Below are 16,968 nucleotides of genomic sequence, written 5' to 3'. Positions count from 1 at the left end.
ACTGAGTGAGAGAGGCGTTGTAACAATTGGGGATCTCCGGAGGGCACAGGGCCACTGCAACGCGGCTTCTCAGGGCCGTGTCCCTCATATTCCGGCTATCCCCAAGCACGGGGAAGCCGCAGCCTGGTTGAACCTCCTGTTCCCGTGCTCCGTTACCCTCAGCGCTGGTGACTACCAAGCACCGTAGTTACTAATTCCTTCTCTTTCCAGTGCTGTGGAGGACTCGCGCGCCAGGCGGCCGGGGATGCTGCGGGCTGCTGCCAGCCGAACTCCCACCGCTCCCCACCCGCTCCTCCCGCGCTAGGTACACCCGCTGGCCCCATTCCACAGGCCTGCTTCCCACCGTGCCGCGATTCCCGGGAATGCCGTGAAGGCGGATCCCGGCCCGCAGGTCCCGCCCCGTGACGCCGGTTGCCATAGCGGCCGCGGCGCCGGCCATGGCGGCCGAGGAGGAGGACGACGTGGAGTGGGTGATGGACACCATCGCCGGCTTCCTGCGGGGGCCCGCCTGGTCCATCCCCATCCTGGAGTTCATGGAGCACAACTGCGAGGGTGAGCAGGGACGCTGGGCAGGGCAGGGTGGGCCCCCCGAGCCCACCGCCGGGCGCCTGTCCCGTGTGCGGGGCGTCTCTCCGGCCCCCGGGGTTGTGCAGGAGCGCGCACTCGGCCCCTCCGGCCGCGCTCCCGCCGGGCGCTCCCCGGGGCCGCGGTGTTCCCTGCGCGAGCCGTGCGTCAGGACGTGCCATTTGTATCCATTAGCTCGTCCTGGGATTATGGCATGATCTTACCGCTGACACCGAGCGAGCGCTGCACCCTGCGGCGCCTCGGACCCCGGCACGGCCTGCAAAGCTCTCCCAGAGGCAGGAGTTTTCCTTAGGAAACTGGGCAGGGCAACCGAAAGCGCCATCCGGTCCGTGGGACAGAGGAGGAGAAGGCCCAAAGTTAAATTCCTGCAATTATCAGGAATGGTGTCCATTAAGAGGTGAAAACCCCTAAGTTTTAGGACCTCGCAAAAAATGATGGTCAGCACTGTCAGTGGTTACCGGGGATGTTTTGTAGGTGATCCTGTGTGTGAGTTTAGGTCGGAAGTAACTCCAGTTAAAACTTCCACTTCTTCCTTCCTATTCTTGAGACAATCAAGGCATAATTTGGGACATATAGTAGCCTGGGTAAAGTAGAAGTACCGGCAGTGAGGGGGGCTGGGATTGCCCTGTAGCCAGGGGAGGGAGACCTGTGCAGGTTTGTGTCTGCAAAGAGGGAAGGAGGAAATAGACTTTCTGATGTAGAGATTTGGCTAAATTATTTCTGCTGCTTACAATTTCTGCTGCCAAAAACCACCTGGATCCTTCTGGTAGCACAGTAATGACAATTTGGGCAGGTCTGAAAGCAGTGCCTAAGCCCTTTGGAAAAGAAAGGCAGCTTTTGTTCGTGATTCTTGAAAAAAAATTGCTTCTCAGTTTCTCCCTGAATCATTTCTACTGCCCCAAACTTTGCATGAGGCACGATTGTTGTGAGTCCGTACGTCTTTCCCGCTTAAAACTGGGAAAAGAGGAAGGGAAAGCTCCTGGAGCCTTCACAGCTAGGAAGGGTTAGAGAAACCTAGACTGGAAGTTTTCTCCTGGAAAGTCTGCCTAAACTTGGGGTGGGCCAAACATTCTGGTTATCATGCAAAGGGTCTAGGTTTAGGTATCGAGGGAATTGATTTATCCCTCTCAGGAGCAATGATCCCTTCTCCTCAGAAGGTTGAGGGGAATTTACTGGCAGTAAGAAGATTTGTGGAACCGCTGTAAATTTCCACATAGTGTGAGGCAGGCTCTCATGATGGTCACTTCCTGCTGTGCTGATTCCATTGCTGGGTTTGTACTGATACACTTCGTCAGGACAGAGTCTTCGGCATTTCCCCAAACATTTAATCTTTGGGCTGGACAAGCAAATCAGCAACAGTCTGAGTAACTGACAATAATTTGTGATTCCTTGAAAATACAATTTGGATTTTGGTAATCGGTATGTAAGGACTTTAGAACTGTAGTTACTTAGGCCAAGTCCTTGCACTTCAACTTGTAAACTTATTGCAATGGTTTTCTATCTGTTAGTAAGCGTTTGCTTTCTCTCTCTCCCTCTTTCTGAGAACGTGATTAATTTTTTATAGCTTGATTAATTTCCTTTTACATCAAACTGAAATTAACACATTGACGGGTGTGTATCATCCCATTTGAGGGGTGCTAGCCAAGATTTTCAGTTTTAATAGGAAAATAATGACATCTGTGTCCCCTGGCTTGTCTTGATACCATGGTTCTTCAGCTCTTCATTCCTGTTGGGCGACCAAAGACTGTGCCAAAACCTTAAGGAATAATGACTGTGTGATTCAGGAGCCCTGACTCAAGAAAATCCAAGGCCTCTGTTCCAAGTACTTCTTAAAGCCACTTAGCTGGGAGGAGATGCTGACTGCAGCTTGCTTTCCTTGGCACTGAACCTCATCCCGTTGTGTCCCGAGCCCGGGGACAGAGCACGGTGTGTGCCGGCTTCCTGCTCTGCTCTGCAGCCGTGGGAGGAGGAAGAGGAACATCCCCTTGGCAGTGCCAGGCCAGCTGTCACTGAAGGGTGACATCCCTGTGTCACCCCTGCTTGGGATCCCCAGGGCAGGAAGGGTGGGAAAAAGGGAACAGAGAAACCAAGGTGAAAGTTGGGGTCTGCAAGAGCTGTGAGGGATCCCCAGGCAGGAGGAGACAACAGAGGCTGTAAAGTGTCTTCACCCTCTTGAGCTTGGTAATACGGTGATTGCCATAGGACTGATGGTTATAATACTTTTCCTACCAGGTGAATTTAATCCTAGGTATTTGTTAACCTTTTAATTTCTTCGTAAAAAATTTTGCCTTGTGCAAAACCCACAAGCAATGTTGGTTTTCCAAATTATGATTAAAAAGCAGATTTTCCTCTGCTTTTGGGGGACCTGAACTGTGTCATTGGATTTCTATCATTGCACTGCTGTGAGGTGTTAGAAAGTGATGCAAGTACCTCCTACTCTAGGAAGTGCCACCTCAGCTCACGCTGCGTCCAGGTTCGGAGTGACGTGGCCTTGGAGCTGTCACAGCTGGGAAAGATATTGGATGCCTTCAAAAAGTCACTCTAAATTTGTATTTACACTGATTCCATGAGCAGCACCACCATCAGAGATGTCACGTACACATGAAGAATAAATCACGCTCATCCACCAATTGAAGCGGAATTCCCATTTTTCAAATGACTTCAAAGGATGTTCCTGGGAAGTGACTTGTCCAAGTGGCTAATCTTGAAGGGGATTGAGGCAGACTTATTTCTAAGCCTCCGCTTTAATTGCCAGGTTTTACATTACCTCTCTTCGTTGTTGGCATGAAAAAAATGTAAATGAACCCCTTCAAACCTTAGTTTTCAGTTTCTCTGATTTTCTGCTTCTTCTACCTATCCTGCAGCATCGAGATCATTTGCTTGAGTAGTTCCAGTCAGGGATTTTAATATGAATTAACATGAATATTATTAATATGGCCTATAGTATAGGAATGTCCATTCTTCCTAAATCAGGAGAGATATAATTAAAATATAATTTAACTGCACCACATTTCCTCTTCGGGTTTATCTGGTTTTATGCAGACAGGGACTCATTTTCCTGCATCACCTTGGCTTCTCACTACATGAATGACATTTTTTAAGAAGTGGTTTAAGTCATTAATAAATAACATCTTCCATGTAAATACATGGAGAGTGCGAAATTTCCTGCTTGATGTGTCATCTGCTACCTTGGAACAACCTTACACAGGTTCATGGGGTAATTATTGTATTAAAACTTACTTTGTAGTGAATGTATCTGCTGAATCCTCAACTTGCTTACAAGTCTATTATGAAGATTTTCCCAATATTAAATTATGCAGCTTTATTACTTTCACTTACCAAAAGCACACACTTAGCCTGAGTGTCTGGAAAAACACAGGACTCTTATAACCATGGCCTATGTTTTCATGTGATTAAATATATTACCCTGTAAAGGTTAATCTTGCTATTTAGGGCATAAATTAATTTGTGGTGGTTTGTACACTGACTGCAAAATGTTTTTTCTTTCCCCCCTCCCCAGTTTTTGATGATGAAGAAGAAAGCAAGTTGTCTTACACAGAAATTTATCAGGAGTACCAAGCTCTGGTGAGCATTATTCACTATTGATGGTAAATTTCTAAGCAAAACAATTTAAAATGTTGAGTATTTAGATGAACTTCTGATCGGGTTATCTTTGTTATTTAGAATTTTTCCAAGTGTTACTTAGAAATCCTGTGAGTTGTAGTTGTCATAGGCATTTTTATGCCTAAAGACCAGGTACACCGAAAAGAAACTGTAACACAGTCATAGCTCTTAGGCTGTTTTACATATTTTTCATTAAAATTAATATATCCACTACCTTCAAGACTGTATTTGTAAGCTTGATAATGTTATTTTCTGTCAAGTTAAAATGACAAACAGCAGGATGCCTGAGAACACTCACAACTGGTATTTTGTTCACTAATGACTCTGGGAAATCTTTTGAATTATTTTTCAATTATCAGGAAAAACTACAGGAGATTTTTGGAGCTTAAATACCTATAAAACAATACATGCAGGTTTCTAACACACTCTTTCTGTAATGAGGCTGGGAAATACATGATATTAAAAACCTTTGATTGAATAAATACAAACCAACATTCATTTCTGCTCTGACCCCTTTCAGGCACAGACTGGCAAAAAGTCTTTTACTTAGATCAAAAACCCATGAGGAATACTAGCCAGGAGTCTGGGGGAAAGGTACACGAGTGAGAATCCTGGAAACTGGAGAAGATACATTAAGGAGTAATCAAATTTAGCAATAAAAATGCTCATTTTGAACAGTTCATGAAAGCAAATGAAGCCTGAGTTCAGAAAAATCAGTTATGCTATTGTAATGATTTTCCTTTGAGTTTAAAAACCACAACAGAAAAGAACAGACAACCATGACAAAAATTCCTATGATTCTCAGGGAAAAACCTTAGAAGGTAAGGCTTGTATTGTTTTACAGGTGGAGAGATTACTAGAGGACTACCTTAAAGAAGTTGGAATTAATGAGGAGAAATTTCAAGAAGCTTTTTCTTCTCCTCTTGCAAAGACTCACACCTCACAGGTATTTGCCTTCATTAAGGAATGTCTGGATTTAATTCTTATCTTTATGCTTTCACTTACACAGCTGGCAGGAGATGAAACTTGGGAAAGCTTTCATGGCAAAACTGTAATTTTCAATTCAGCCGCAGCTGTAAACTTACACTGGGAAACCCAGTTTTGTCATAATATTATAATATTGTCATAATGTTATTGTAGGCATGTTGATCTAAAAACATAACCCACCAAGTTATTTTCCTGACCGTGAGCTCTTCTTGTATATCTGGAAAAATAGACAGATAGGAGAATGAAATGTAATTATTAAAAACATGCTGCTCAGAATTGAAAAATCAAGCTAATTTCAAACAGACTGAGCTGGTTAGGATTTCTGTGGGGGTTTAATTTTGTGCATACCTTTCCTCCCACAGGCCATTCTGCAAACAGTGTTGGCAGCAGAAGATTTTAGACTGTTTAAAAAAATGATGGTACAGAAAAATATTGAAATGCAACTGCAAGCAATTCGAATCATCAAAGAAAGAAATGGTGAGAAGTGGTGAATGTAGGGGTTCACTGCAGGTTTTTAGTGTTCTTTCGATGACTCTTTAAGCCATTCATAAATGAGTGTGGAATGCTGGTTCTGTTCCAGTTCAAGTTACTGGAAAACATCCAGTTGATGTTACTGGGACAGGGATTTCATTACTTAGTCCTTGGCTTGCACTCTCAGTGACAGCTCTCTGTATTTTAAAGTTAACAGATTTTTCAGGTCTGTTTGTCTAAATTTCTCTGTGAAACTTGACTGAGTTTTCTGCTGCAGAATTTTGGTGACAATTCTGAGTTAAAGCAGTTAGAGCAGTTCCTCAAATGTGGCAATATCAATTGGAATTCTGCTCCTTGCATGGCAAGGATGTTCTAGTGTCTGCTGTGCTTACTCTGCAATTCACACTGAAAAATCCATATAAGAAAGCACAAGTTAAGGCCTTCATGATGCTAATACATGCATGAGAAAGAAGATAAGGAGAAAATAATCCACACCCAACTTTGCTGCTCTGGTGATGCTTCTGAAAGGATTTTAATCCCACTCCTTTCTTCCATGTCTTTAGTTTCACTATTTTGTTTTACCTTATTACTGTATGTGTGTTTTTCAGAGAATAATGTTTAAATTTCACCTTTCATATAACAACTAAATTTGGCATGGTTCAGGTGGCCATGACTGAATTGCAGCCTGCAGGAAATGCCACGTCATGGTCAAGGCAGAGTTTGGCCTTAACCTTAGATGTCAAAACTTTAATTGCTAGAAATCTTTGCCTTTTTCCTACCAGGATTTAGGATTTTTTCCTCTAGGATCTAGGACCTTTGTAGAAACAGTTTCAGAGGAAGAATTACATAGCTTTGGTTTTGTGAATGTGATTTTCTTGTGTTTGGGTTTGGGGTTTTTTTAATTTTCTTCTCTGCCCATTGGAGCTCAAAATCATTTTCTTTAGAATAATGCATAAATCTTGCTGGCTTTTTCCAGGCGTGTTGCCTGAGTGTTTGACAGAGGGTTCTGATGTATTCAGTGAAATTGAACAGGAAGAAATGAAAATACTCAGGGAGGTTCTAAGGTAAGAAATCCATCAGTCCCACTTTGTACATTATTTTAAAATAAAGGTCTGTAGGAACTAATTCTTCCAGCCTTTTCCAGGAAACTGCCTTCATCTTACAGATGACAGGAATATTCTTGTCAACGTCCCACCTGAGGGAAAATGGGTGGTGCTGCACAGTGGGTGTGCTCAGGAATATCGAAATAGTGCGTGAGAACTGTTGCTGTGATCTGAGATGCATGAGATCAATACAACTTCTGCAGATTCTCCCCCACTCCCAGTTCACAGACACATAAAGAATAGCAGATGAATCCATCCAGGTTATGTTAGATAGTGCTATTTTCCCCTCTGTATTCTGGAAATACCTCCCTTCCTGTCTTTAAATTAGCAAATGAAATAAAGGGATAGATAAGCCCTGGAAATTCTTACACAATTATTTTTGCACAAAGACAGTTGAGGACAGTGGCCTCTTGTGTGTTTATCCCAATTATTTGTTTCTACTAAGACTTAAGTTGTGGAAATATTTTGGATACTGACAAATTCACATTACCTTGTAATTGCTTTGATAGTCTTCAAATATTTAAGCAGTGTTAAATTTCCCTGAAAATCACTAACACTAAAGGAGTTTTGAGTATTTACTCATGTTTCTTGTTGCAGAAAATCTAAGGAAGAATATGAAATAGAGCAAGAGAGAAAGAGGACTGAAGAAGTGAGTATCTTACCTTTGCATGGGAGTTATGGGGATGATTAAGAAATCCCCTGATACTCCTGTCCTGGCTGTGCCTGAATCCCTTCCAGGCCGTGTGTTCCATCAATGCACGTATCCCACAAGAAGCATATTCCCTGCTCAGCACCTGAATCCTGAAATCCTGGTAACGGGTGTCAACCTTTCAGATCCAGAGGGCAGCTGAATTACTAATATTGTCAGGATCAAAGACACTTCCAAGTGTAAGCTGCTTGGAGATGACAGCACTCATAATCCTGCAGGAATTACCTTCAGGATCACTCTATAGACAGTGTCGCTATTCATTAAGCGTTCACAATACAGAACTAATCACCAGGACCCAGAAATCCTCTCCCAGAGAGCATCCCTTGGTGTCCATCAGAGTAAACCACGGAGAAAGGAAACTGAATGTAAATGGGGACTGGCCAAATTGAGGAATCATGGCAATAAACCTCCTCTTGACTGGGAAAACAGGCAGGTTATCCAAATCTCTACAGACCACCAAGAGTATCAATATTCTTGATAAACAAGCCAGACTGCAGAGGCCCCAGTCGAGTTCCCCTGGCCAGAGAAGACGATAGTTAGTGCTCAGTGATATGTTTTTTGTTAAAAGAGTGTTTTAACACAAAACAATTTCATATTTTAATGAATGCTGGGGGCTTCTAACATGAATTATGTAACTCATGAACAGCATAGACCTTTCCTGGGCAGAAATTCTGAGAGATCGGCTGCATTGTCTGTAGTGTAAACAACACAATTTTAACTGGAAGTTCTTTTGGGAGATTCCTTTGTGTGGACAGTTCAGTGCCTGAGGTACAGTGCCAGGAAGTGTAACACTTGGGTTTATTTGTTTTCTAATTCAAGGCACATGCTAAACTCAAAGCTCCAGATGTTACCCACAATTTTCCAGGAGATCTGAGAGAAGCTGTAAAAGTTAAGGAATCCACTGAGGGAGCTGAGGATTCTGAAGAAACTCCAAAATGCCCATTAGGTAATTTTGGGGGGGGGGGGGGGGAGAACAATGCTGAGTGGGCAACGTGATGCTGGTGTTAAATTATCCAGGAATCCACTGGTATCAAGATTTTAAGAACTTGACTGGATAAAGCTGTGAGTAAAGTGTGTTTGCACAAGGTGCCCTGCAGGAATGCCTTCCAACATGGGATGTTTTACTGTTCCATGATATTTCAACTTCTGTTTTACTATTTTTATCTGATGGATTTCTATTCTTTCTAATTGTTTTTTGTGTCAAATTAGAGGGATCTCATAAATCTACAAAAGAAGACCCAAAACCAGTTTGCCCAGTACAAAAAGGAACTGATAACTTACCTCAGCCCTCTTGTACCAAGGGGAAAGAAGACACTAAGAAAAGGTCTGCTGGGAAAGGTTCAGAGAACACAGTGCAAAAAGCTGGGGTGAAAGGACCTGTAAGTTAAAAACAAATAAGAAAAAAAGCCAAATATAGAACTAGAATGCAAAAAGAGAGATTACATGTAGAATATATATATAAAATAGTATTATATTGAAATACAGATTTTCTGTTACTGTAATCAGGTGGGTTTGGGTTATTTTGGGGGTTTTTTTTAAACCAACATGTAAACACTCTTTCATGTTATTCAGAGTTTAATTAGCAAAAGTTCAGCTCATGATTTCTGGTTTCAGAGTAGAATTCAGCATTCAGTCCTTTGGTAGTTTCTTAGGAGACAGCTCTGACTTGAAGCCTCAACTCGGATTTGTTTTCACCTGGTAATTTTGGAGGCAGATAGGATGTAAATGTGCTTTTCTCACACAGGACATTGATACAAAAAAAAAAATTGAAATTTTAATTTTTTTCTCCAGAATTTATCAGAAACTGAAAAGCAGCAGCTGAAGCAACGTGAGGATTACCTAAAGAAAAAACGAGACCTGCTGCTGGCTACAAAGAAAGAGTCAAAAAATAATCTACCACCACCATCAAACACTGACCAGAAAGAGGAGGAATCACCTCCCAAAGAGGTGAAGGACTTTCATATAAACCCTCGGGTGGTTTCAGTGCAGGTGTCCATGCTGCTGCTGAATAGTGGGAATGGGTTAAAAACAACAAGGGGAGGGAAGTATTTCCAAGTTACTGCTTTTGCAGAAAGTTTTTTTTTGCACTGGAAGTTTCAGTGATGGAGTTGGCATTGGTTTGCTTCAGCATCATCAAATGCTCATGATTAACTTCAGTTTATGAATGGATAAAATGCCAGTTTGCTCTTAGTCTGTGACCTACTGTTTGGGCTCCTTAAATCTCAGGGATTTTCTTTTACTTCTGCAAATGCTTGAAAACTCTCTCAAAAAAGGAAAATACTAGAAGACCTTGAAACCCTCTTACATTACGAAACAATATAGTGATTGTTCTATTTCAAATCCAAAAATCATTACTCTCCTTTACAAAGCAAGTACTTAAGGGCATGTACTTAATCCCAAAGACTTTCTATTGCCTCACATATTTTTCAGAGTTGCTGAGTATTATGCTCAGAAGGTGCCCCAAATTCTGGTGACTGGGGAGCCTTCAGGACAATTGCTCAGTAGGAGCTGAAACTGAGGCTGGGGCTCCCAAAACAAGGATCAGGGCAGTGGGAGAGGGCAGGGTCCATGGTGGAGGCTGGTATCTGCCAGGGAAGCTGCTCATTGCAGTGTTGTTTTCACTCTGTTTTTAGGAAATGTCAGAAGAGAAGCAAAGGCTGCTCCAGAAGAGGAAGATGCTTGCAGAAAAGCTAAAAGAAGAAGTAATTAATAAGCGGTAGTTTTAAGAGGCTCATTGCTGACCCCAAGAACAGAAGGATGTTTTAGAATAAAGTGTCAGTAAGTGAAGGGATTTCCAATCTTACAGTGGGATTTATAGAACTTTCAGACAAGCAGCTCAGTACCTGGTCACTCCCTATTCAAATGACACTGAAACACACCATGAACACTCCTTTTCCAGAGTGCTGGAAACTCCCCGACTTTGTCCCGCAGCGAGGCCGTGCCATCCCTGCAGAGCACAGCCCTGCTCCAGCCCTGAGCCCACAGAGCAGAGGCAGAGATGGAGAGCTGGGAAAGGAATTCCTGTGGCAACAGCTCTGGGCTCAACGTTTTAACTTCCCCATTTTAACAGCGCAGAACTTGGTTCCTTTCCTTAGCCCCTTATAAACAAATGGCTTTTCCAGCAGCGCAGTGTAATAAAGTCTGACTTCACAAGGAAGTGCACCCTTGACCACCTCGTTTTTGAGAAAGCCAATGGACCTCGGGAGCCAAGACATCCACAAATTAACTCCAGGTTACAGCATTTTACAGGCTTTTGGGGCAGTTTCCCAGTTCCCAGGTCCCAGTTTGCAATAAATGCAACTTTTAAGTAAAAGGAGTTGCTTGAGTTTGAAAGCTGAGGCTGTTGCCAGCAATTCACTGCCAGAGTAGCAGAAATCTTTTAAAGTCCTTTACTCGTTTGGCTTTCACAGACTCAAAAAGAAGCCAGGAGTGGTCACCCTTTGGCCATGGCATGCCACAGCAACTCACAACAAAAGAGACAAACCCACCCCTTCAAGTTTCATGGAATTTTTATTAAAACAACAATTATAAACAATACATGTTACTACACTTACAGAGTCATTTAATTCCTGAGTTTTACAGCTCAGCATTCATAGGTTAAAACATCTTTACAGTGTAAAACAAGTGCAGGGGGAACTAGAATACTGCTGTCCTCTAGGAAAGAGAAAAGCAAGGAGCAGCCGTGCAGAGTGGCAGCCACTGGCAGGCTCGGAGCACAGAAAGCGGGGCCTACCTGTTCAGCTTCTGGCTTTGTCGGTCCTTTTCTTGCTCATATTTTGTCTTCAGTCCCTTGAACGTCTGAACATATTCAATAGATTCAAGTGCATTATAGAAGTTTTCAACTATGTGTGCAATAAGGGACTTAATATCTTCCTGCAGAAGAACAAAGCAGCGTTTCAGCCTCAAATGGGCACAGGCAGAAGTTCAGAAAGCTTTTGAGCTCACTTTGGAAAGTAACTGATTCCTCATTCAGAGGCAAAACACTGTTGTAAAGAACAAATGTGAAGCAATCAGATTTATCCTTAATAAAAGAGATGAGATCGAGAAATATTTATAAGGCTTCCCACAGAAACAGACAATGGACTCAGCAGTGTCCCAGTGCTGTTTGCGACTTCTTTAACCAGGATGTTGCAATCTTGGAGAGCTGCATTTTGCCTTTGGACCTGAGATGCCGCGGATGTGTCAGAGCTGGAGCTCAACTCACCACTGATGAATTCACACAGCTGAGTTGAGCAGGTTGTACCAGGTGCCGTTATCCAACAGAACACTGATAACTGGTTCAAAGAGGTTTCCCTCTTTGGGATGGTGTAATGGTAATAAAATTCATCTTTCAGGCCAATTATCCTCATAAAGTGAAGAGCCATGTGTATGAAGAATAAACTCAAGAACTGGAGCAAGGGCTCCAATCTGCTTCTCATGGAAAGAACTGAAACACCTGCTGTTACCCAGAGGAAGATGCACCCCCAAACCCAGAGCATTAAAATCTCATTCACACTCATTAACACAAATTCCAAGTTCAAGTGTACACTGGAACACCTTCCACACAGTGCACACCAAGCCTGGAAGAAGGAAATCACAACAGCTCCATACTCACACAAGGCCAGAAAGGTGTGTTTTGAATTCATCAAGACCAGTACTCTGCTTAGCCTCTTCTCAGCCCCAGGACTCTTCAATAGCACTTTTCCACAGGCACATTCCCAGCGGGCATCACAGGCTGATCCCCAGGACCAGCACTGCCAAATCACTGCCCAACACCACAGGCCTGAAAGGGGGAAAAGAAATAAAAATCATCCTTACCTTTTTCACATGTGTTTTCTGAAGCACTGGCCAGAAGTGGTACCATGAGAACAGGAACACAGGAAACGTAAAAGAAATCCAGGAATGTAAATATTTGTGACTCCTAAGAGGAAAAATCACTTCATTCAACACTGGCACACACATACATGTTGTAAATAACAGGAGAAGTAACAGAAGAAACAGCCTACCAAGAATGTAGACTTTGTATTTTCTTACATCAGCTGTGGCCAGCAGATTCCCTGGATTGAGCACAGTACATCCATTAACTGATCAGGTCCTCCAAATTCAGGATCAGGATAGCAGCATCAGCTCAGTGATGAGAAGCATCCTGCAAAAAAACCCCAAAACTACTCAAAACACAAACCAATTAGCTACAAGAGTATGAATTCCCTATGTTTATATATTTTTTAAAAAACAAACGTTAAAATGAAATAGAAAAGAGAAATTTTATTTGGCTGGTTTGTTTCCTGGCTGCCCTAAGACTGGTACATTCAACAAACTCCAAACCACTTTTACTCCCACGATCACTCTGCTGGACCTTTTGCATCACAAATTCTTGGACCATGAACGGACAAAGGTCGTCTAGATTTGACAATATAGCTGTGGCTGGCAGCAGGTCTAACCTGCAGATGATCCATTCCCTAATAAATAAGAGATTCCTTTTTCAGAATAAGTCAAGTTTGGTGTTTATTATCAAGTAAAGCTGCAAAGAAATGGAGTTAAAAGTTTGGGGAACATTTAATTACAAAGTTTCTATGAGAACCACAGTAATAAGGTTACAGAAAAACAACAGAACAGCAACATCTTTTCCCCACTCTTTCCCTCCTTTGGAAAGGACACAAGACTTTCTGTGGATTTAACAGCCCTAATTCAGGCAGGAAACATTCATCTCGTGCTACTTGCCAGAATATCTTAGACACTGATCTTCTGTACCTGTTATCCACAATTTACTCATTTTGTACCAAACGACCAAGTGGACACATGACCTTGTACACAACTTTCTGTGCTCATTTGCATGCAACAGGAATGAGTAACTTCCTTATGGATGTGATTTTCTCTGAGAAAAGAACAACTTCTCAGCCTGACAGAGTAACACAACAGGACACGTTTGGACTGGGCTAGTCCTGGAACAGAATAATAGGATTAAGGCTGATCTAATCACTGAACATCTACAGGACCTTGATGTTTTCCTTGCAGTCCGTGTCCCTTGGTCAGTCCACAGGTTATTACTGCAGCACAGAAATTCCCTGGAATTTCATGTTTCTGAGGAACAACAGCACTCAAACAGGGAGTGCAATGGTCGGGCAGCAACAGCTGCTTCAACCACAGGAGTGAAAGACATTCCATTTTCCCACTGCTGATTAGGACAGATTAATCTGCTAATGACAGGATTACGGGATCTTTTGGGAAGAACCAGCCAACAGTTCAAGATTATCTAAAAATACTTCTCTGGCCCTGGGCCAGCAACAACCACAACAACAATCCAGCTGCCAGTTTTTACACCCCTTGTCCCAAGGACTGTGCTGCCCACAGGCTCACACAGAGGGAGTAAAAATGCCCAGAGCACTGCAGAGCCAGGGGCAGCCTCTGCATTGGGAATGCTCCAATCAACTCCCACTCCCAGCACAGCAAAACTGACACAGAGGGCTCAGCAGAGCCAAAACTGCTTCAACGGCTGTGGCTCTTCTGCTTGGGTTAAAATCAGCTTTAAGTTTCACTCACCATTACAATTTCAAGGGCTGGAAGAATTCCCAGCTTTGCCAACGTTTTGAAAACTTCATCTCTGTTCTGAGGTAACAGGAGGGAAAAGGCACAGAATTCCTTGAAAACCTTTTGCATAGGAAAAAGTAATTACAGGTGTATTTGGGTCAGAAAACTCTGTGAAAGGATGAAACAGCTACATTTGTGGCAGAGTTTGTGTGCTGGCTCCTATGGACCTTCCTAGAAAACGGTATTATTCCTTCCTGACTGGTTATTAGGATTGGTTCCTTCCAGCAACAGGACTTCAGAACTGCCTGAGCAGATGTTAAACCCTAGTGCATGCAAAGATTACCAACACATCTCAGTTGCCCAGTTTGTCCCTAGGGAGCTGCTGGAAATCAGAGCTCTCTGGTTCTTTACTTCGCAGCTTTACACTGGGCCGTGTCACAGTCTGGGAAGGTTGTGATGATTCCCATGGGAAAGTGCTGCTTCTTTTAAGGACACACAGGTGCAGCTCCACTGCCTTGCTGCTCCCAGCTTTGCAAGTGTAAAATCTAAACTGCTTCATAATAAAACAACAAAGATGAAAATAGCCCTAAAACATGAGAGTCACTGAGATCTGCTCTGACAGCTAGGGGCTCACACAGCGCTGCCACCTCTTTGTCTCTCCCTGACACCTCCAGCTCCTTTTGCCTTCAGCACATTTGCTTTTCCACTGCACTCCAACAAGCCACTTCCTGAGGCCAGCTGAGAGAAGGACAATTAAAACATTGAGCTCCAGCAGTCCCTTTTTAATAAACACAATCACACAAACTGCCCCAGAACACCAACCACCTGAGTCCCACCATTAAAGTGATTTTTCAAAAGCCTGACATTTAATCATGAAAACAACAACTGGTGCTCTAAGCAGGGGCAGTTTAAGATCTTGCATAGAAAAGCCACAGAAAACAACAAATACTCGCTTACTTTACAAGCAGGCTTAAAAAGGATGCACAAATATATCAAGTCACAGAAGACATTAAAATACCTGGAATAAAAATGGGATGTTTCATGTTACCTGTACCTGGCAGATTTTTTCCTCAGTTTCATCACAGCCAGCTTTTTCTTAAAAGCTCAGTGCTAAATCATAGTTCTCTGCTTCTGACCAAACAATCAGTGTGTCCTGTTTGAGATAAAACCAAGAAAAGAATTGCTTCTGAAACAGGTCTGCACTGCATATTAATCTCTATTCCCTTACCATATATGCCTGCAGAAGACATGTATTAAATCACTTGTTCTGTCGTAAGGGACATCACCTTTCTTTGGAACTATTTTATGAGCACTGCCTTACACAGCATATATTTAAATATACTTCTTTTTCCCCATACCTGAACCACTTACACAGGCAAGAACAGAAAGATGCTTTAGAATAAATCATCAGTAAGTGAAGGGATTTCCAATCTTACAGTGGGATTTATAGAACTTTCAGACAAGCAGCTCAGTACCTGGTCACTCCCTATTCAAATGACACTGAAACACACCATGAACACTCCTTTTCCAGAGTGCTGGAAACTCCCCGACTTTGTCCCACAGCGAGGCCGTGCCATCCCTGCAGAGCACAGCCCTGCTCCAGCCCTGAGCCCACAGAGCAGAGGCAGAGATGGAGAGCTGGGAAAGGAATTCCTGTGGCAACAGCTCTGGGCTCAACGTTTTAACTTCCCCATTTTAACAGTGCAGAACTTGGTTCCTTTCCTTAGCCCCTTATAAACAAATGGCTTTTCCAGCAGCGCAGTGTAATAAAGTCTGACTTCACAAGGAAGTGCACCCTTGACCACCTCGTTTTTGAGAAAGCCAATGGACCTCGGGAGCCAAGACATCCACAAATTAACTCCAGGTTACAGCATTTTACAGGCTTTTGGGGCAGTTTCCCAGTTCCCAGGTCCCAGTTTGCAATAAATGCAACTTTTAAGTAAAAGGAGTTGCTTGAGTTTGAAAGCTGAGGCTGTTGCCAGCAATTCACTGCCAGAGTAGCAGAAATCTTTTAAAGTCCTTTACTCGTTTGGCTGTGAAAAATTGAGGAAAGAGGCTGCCCTGTGCCCATGGCATCACCTCCCTGACTGCCACAGCAACTCCCAGGAAAACAGACAAACCTACCCATTCGAGTTTCATGGAATTTTTATTAAAATAGCATTTGTAACTGGTACACGTTGGTAGATGTTCTGTTCTTTCCCCAAAGAGTGGCAGTGGAAGGAGCCCAGGCAGGAGAACACGGCTGCTCACGAGGGCAGACTGGGAACCAGCACCAAGGGGTGACAGCCAGACAGTGCTGGGTGTCACCTTCTCCTGGGACTGCAGGTTTGTGTTTAACGGGACATCTAATGCCACTTCAGCCAGTCCTTTCCTAGAACTATAAAAATTCATGACATTCTTGGTTTTGCTGTGAAACAATCTCCTGTTTGTCTGAGTATGTTTTTAAAGCTCCTGCCATACTGCAGCAGCCATTGATTGGGGTGGTGAGGAGCAGAGCAAGGACTGACGCTCCTCAGGAGTCCCATGGAGAACTTGGCTTGGGAGGCTGTTGAAGAGAATTGGGAACACGGGTCCAGGTGATGCCACTTCTCCTCCTCAGGTGAGTGAAGGCACATCCCAGGTAACTGCTGCTCTCATGGCCTGTGAATCATCTTTACTGATGGAAGGACCCACTGGGAAGCAAAGCAGCCTAAGAGTGAGCACATGAGGATGATGCTGAAGCTCCTCTTTACTGGTAAAGGCTTCCTTGGCTCCGGAGCTGACAGGGTGTTCCATCAGAGTCCTGTGCCGGGCAGCCTGGAGCTCTCCAAGGACACCACGACTGTCCCCAGGTCCATCAGAGCGCCTGTGTCTCGCTTACGCATCGGGAAGAGCTCACCCGTTCCCTCTGGGATTCCATCCAGTGGTACAGAGTTACTTTGAAATCTGCATGGATAACTAACCTTAAACAATATCGTGCAACAGCCACACTGAAAATTCTGA

General features: G+C 43.4%; 1 protein-coding gene and 1 long non-coding RNA gene across 2 annotated transcripts; one reads left to right on the top strand and one right to left on the bottom strand.

Annotated features, from left to right (window-relative positions):
- Positions 1-398: 398 nt before the first annotated feature.
- CFAP36 (cilia and flagella associated protein 36) lies at positions 399-11,992 on the top strand. Its single transcript, XM_032103796.1, has 10 exons — positions 399-552; positions 4,106-4,170; positions 5,054-5,155; positions 5,559-5,673; positions 6,644-6,731; positions 7,368-7,419; positions 8,299-8,425; positions 8,689-8,858; positions 9,271-9,426; positions 10,113-11,992. The coding sequence occupies exons 1-10, from the start codon at positions 438-440 to the stop codon at positions 10,197-10,199; spliced, it is 1,077 nt and encodes a 358-aa protein (XP_031959687.1). The 5' UTR covers positions 399-437; the 3' UTR covers positions 10,200-11,992.
- Positions 11,248-15,536, bottom strand: LOC116441660. The gene is made up of 2 exons (XR_004239210.1): positions 13,999-15,536; positions 11,248-12,604 (listed from the first exon to the last, which is right to left on the bottom strand). It is a non-coding gene; the product is annotated as an uncharacterized LOC116441660 (long non-coding RNA).
- Positions 15,537-16,968: the final 1,432 nt, after the last annotated feature.

The sequence above is a fragment of the Corvus moneduloides genome, chromosome 3 (genome assembly GCF_009650955.1).
Source record: "Corvus moneduloides isolate bCorMon1 chromosome 3, bCorMon1.pri, whole genome shotgun sequence".
Classification (NCBI taxonomy): Eukaryota; Metazoa; Chordata; class Aves; order Passeriformes; family Corvidae; genus Corvus; species Corvus moneduloides.
Note: the sequence above shows the minus strand (reverse complement) of the source record. Positions and strands in the feature narration are given on the sequence as shown.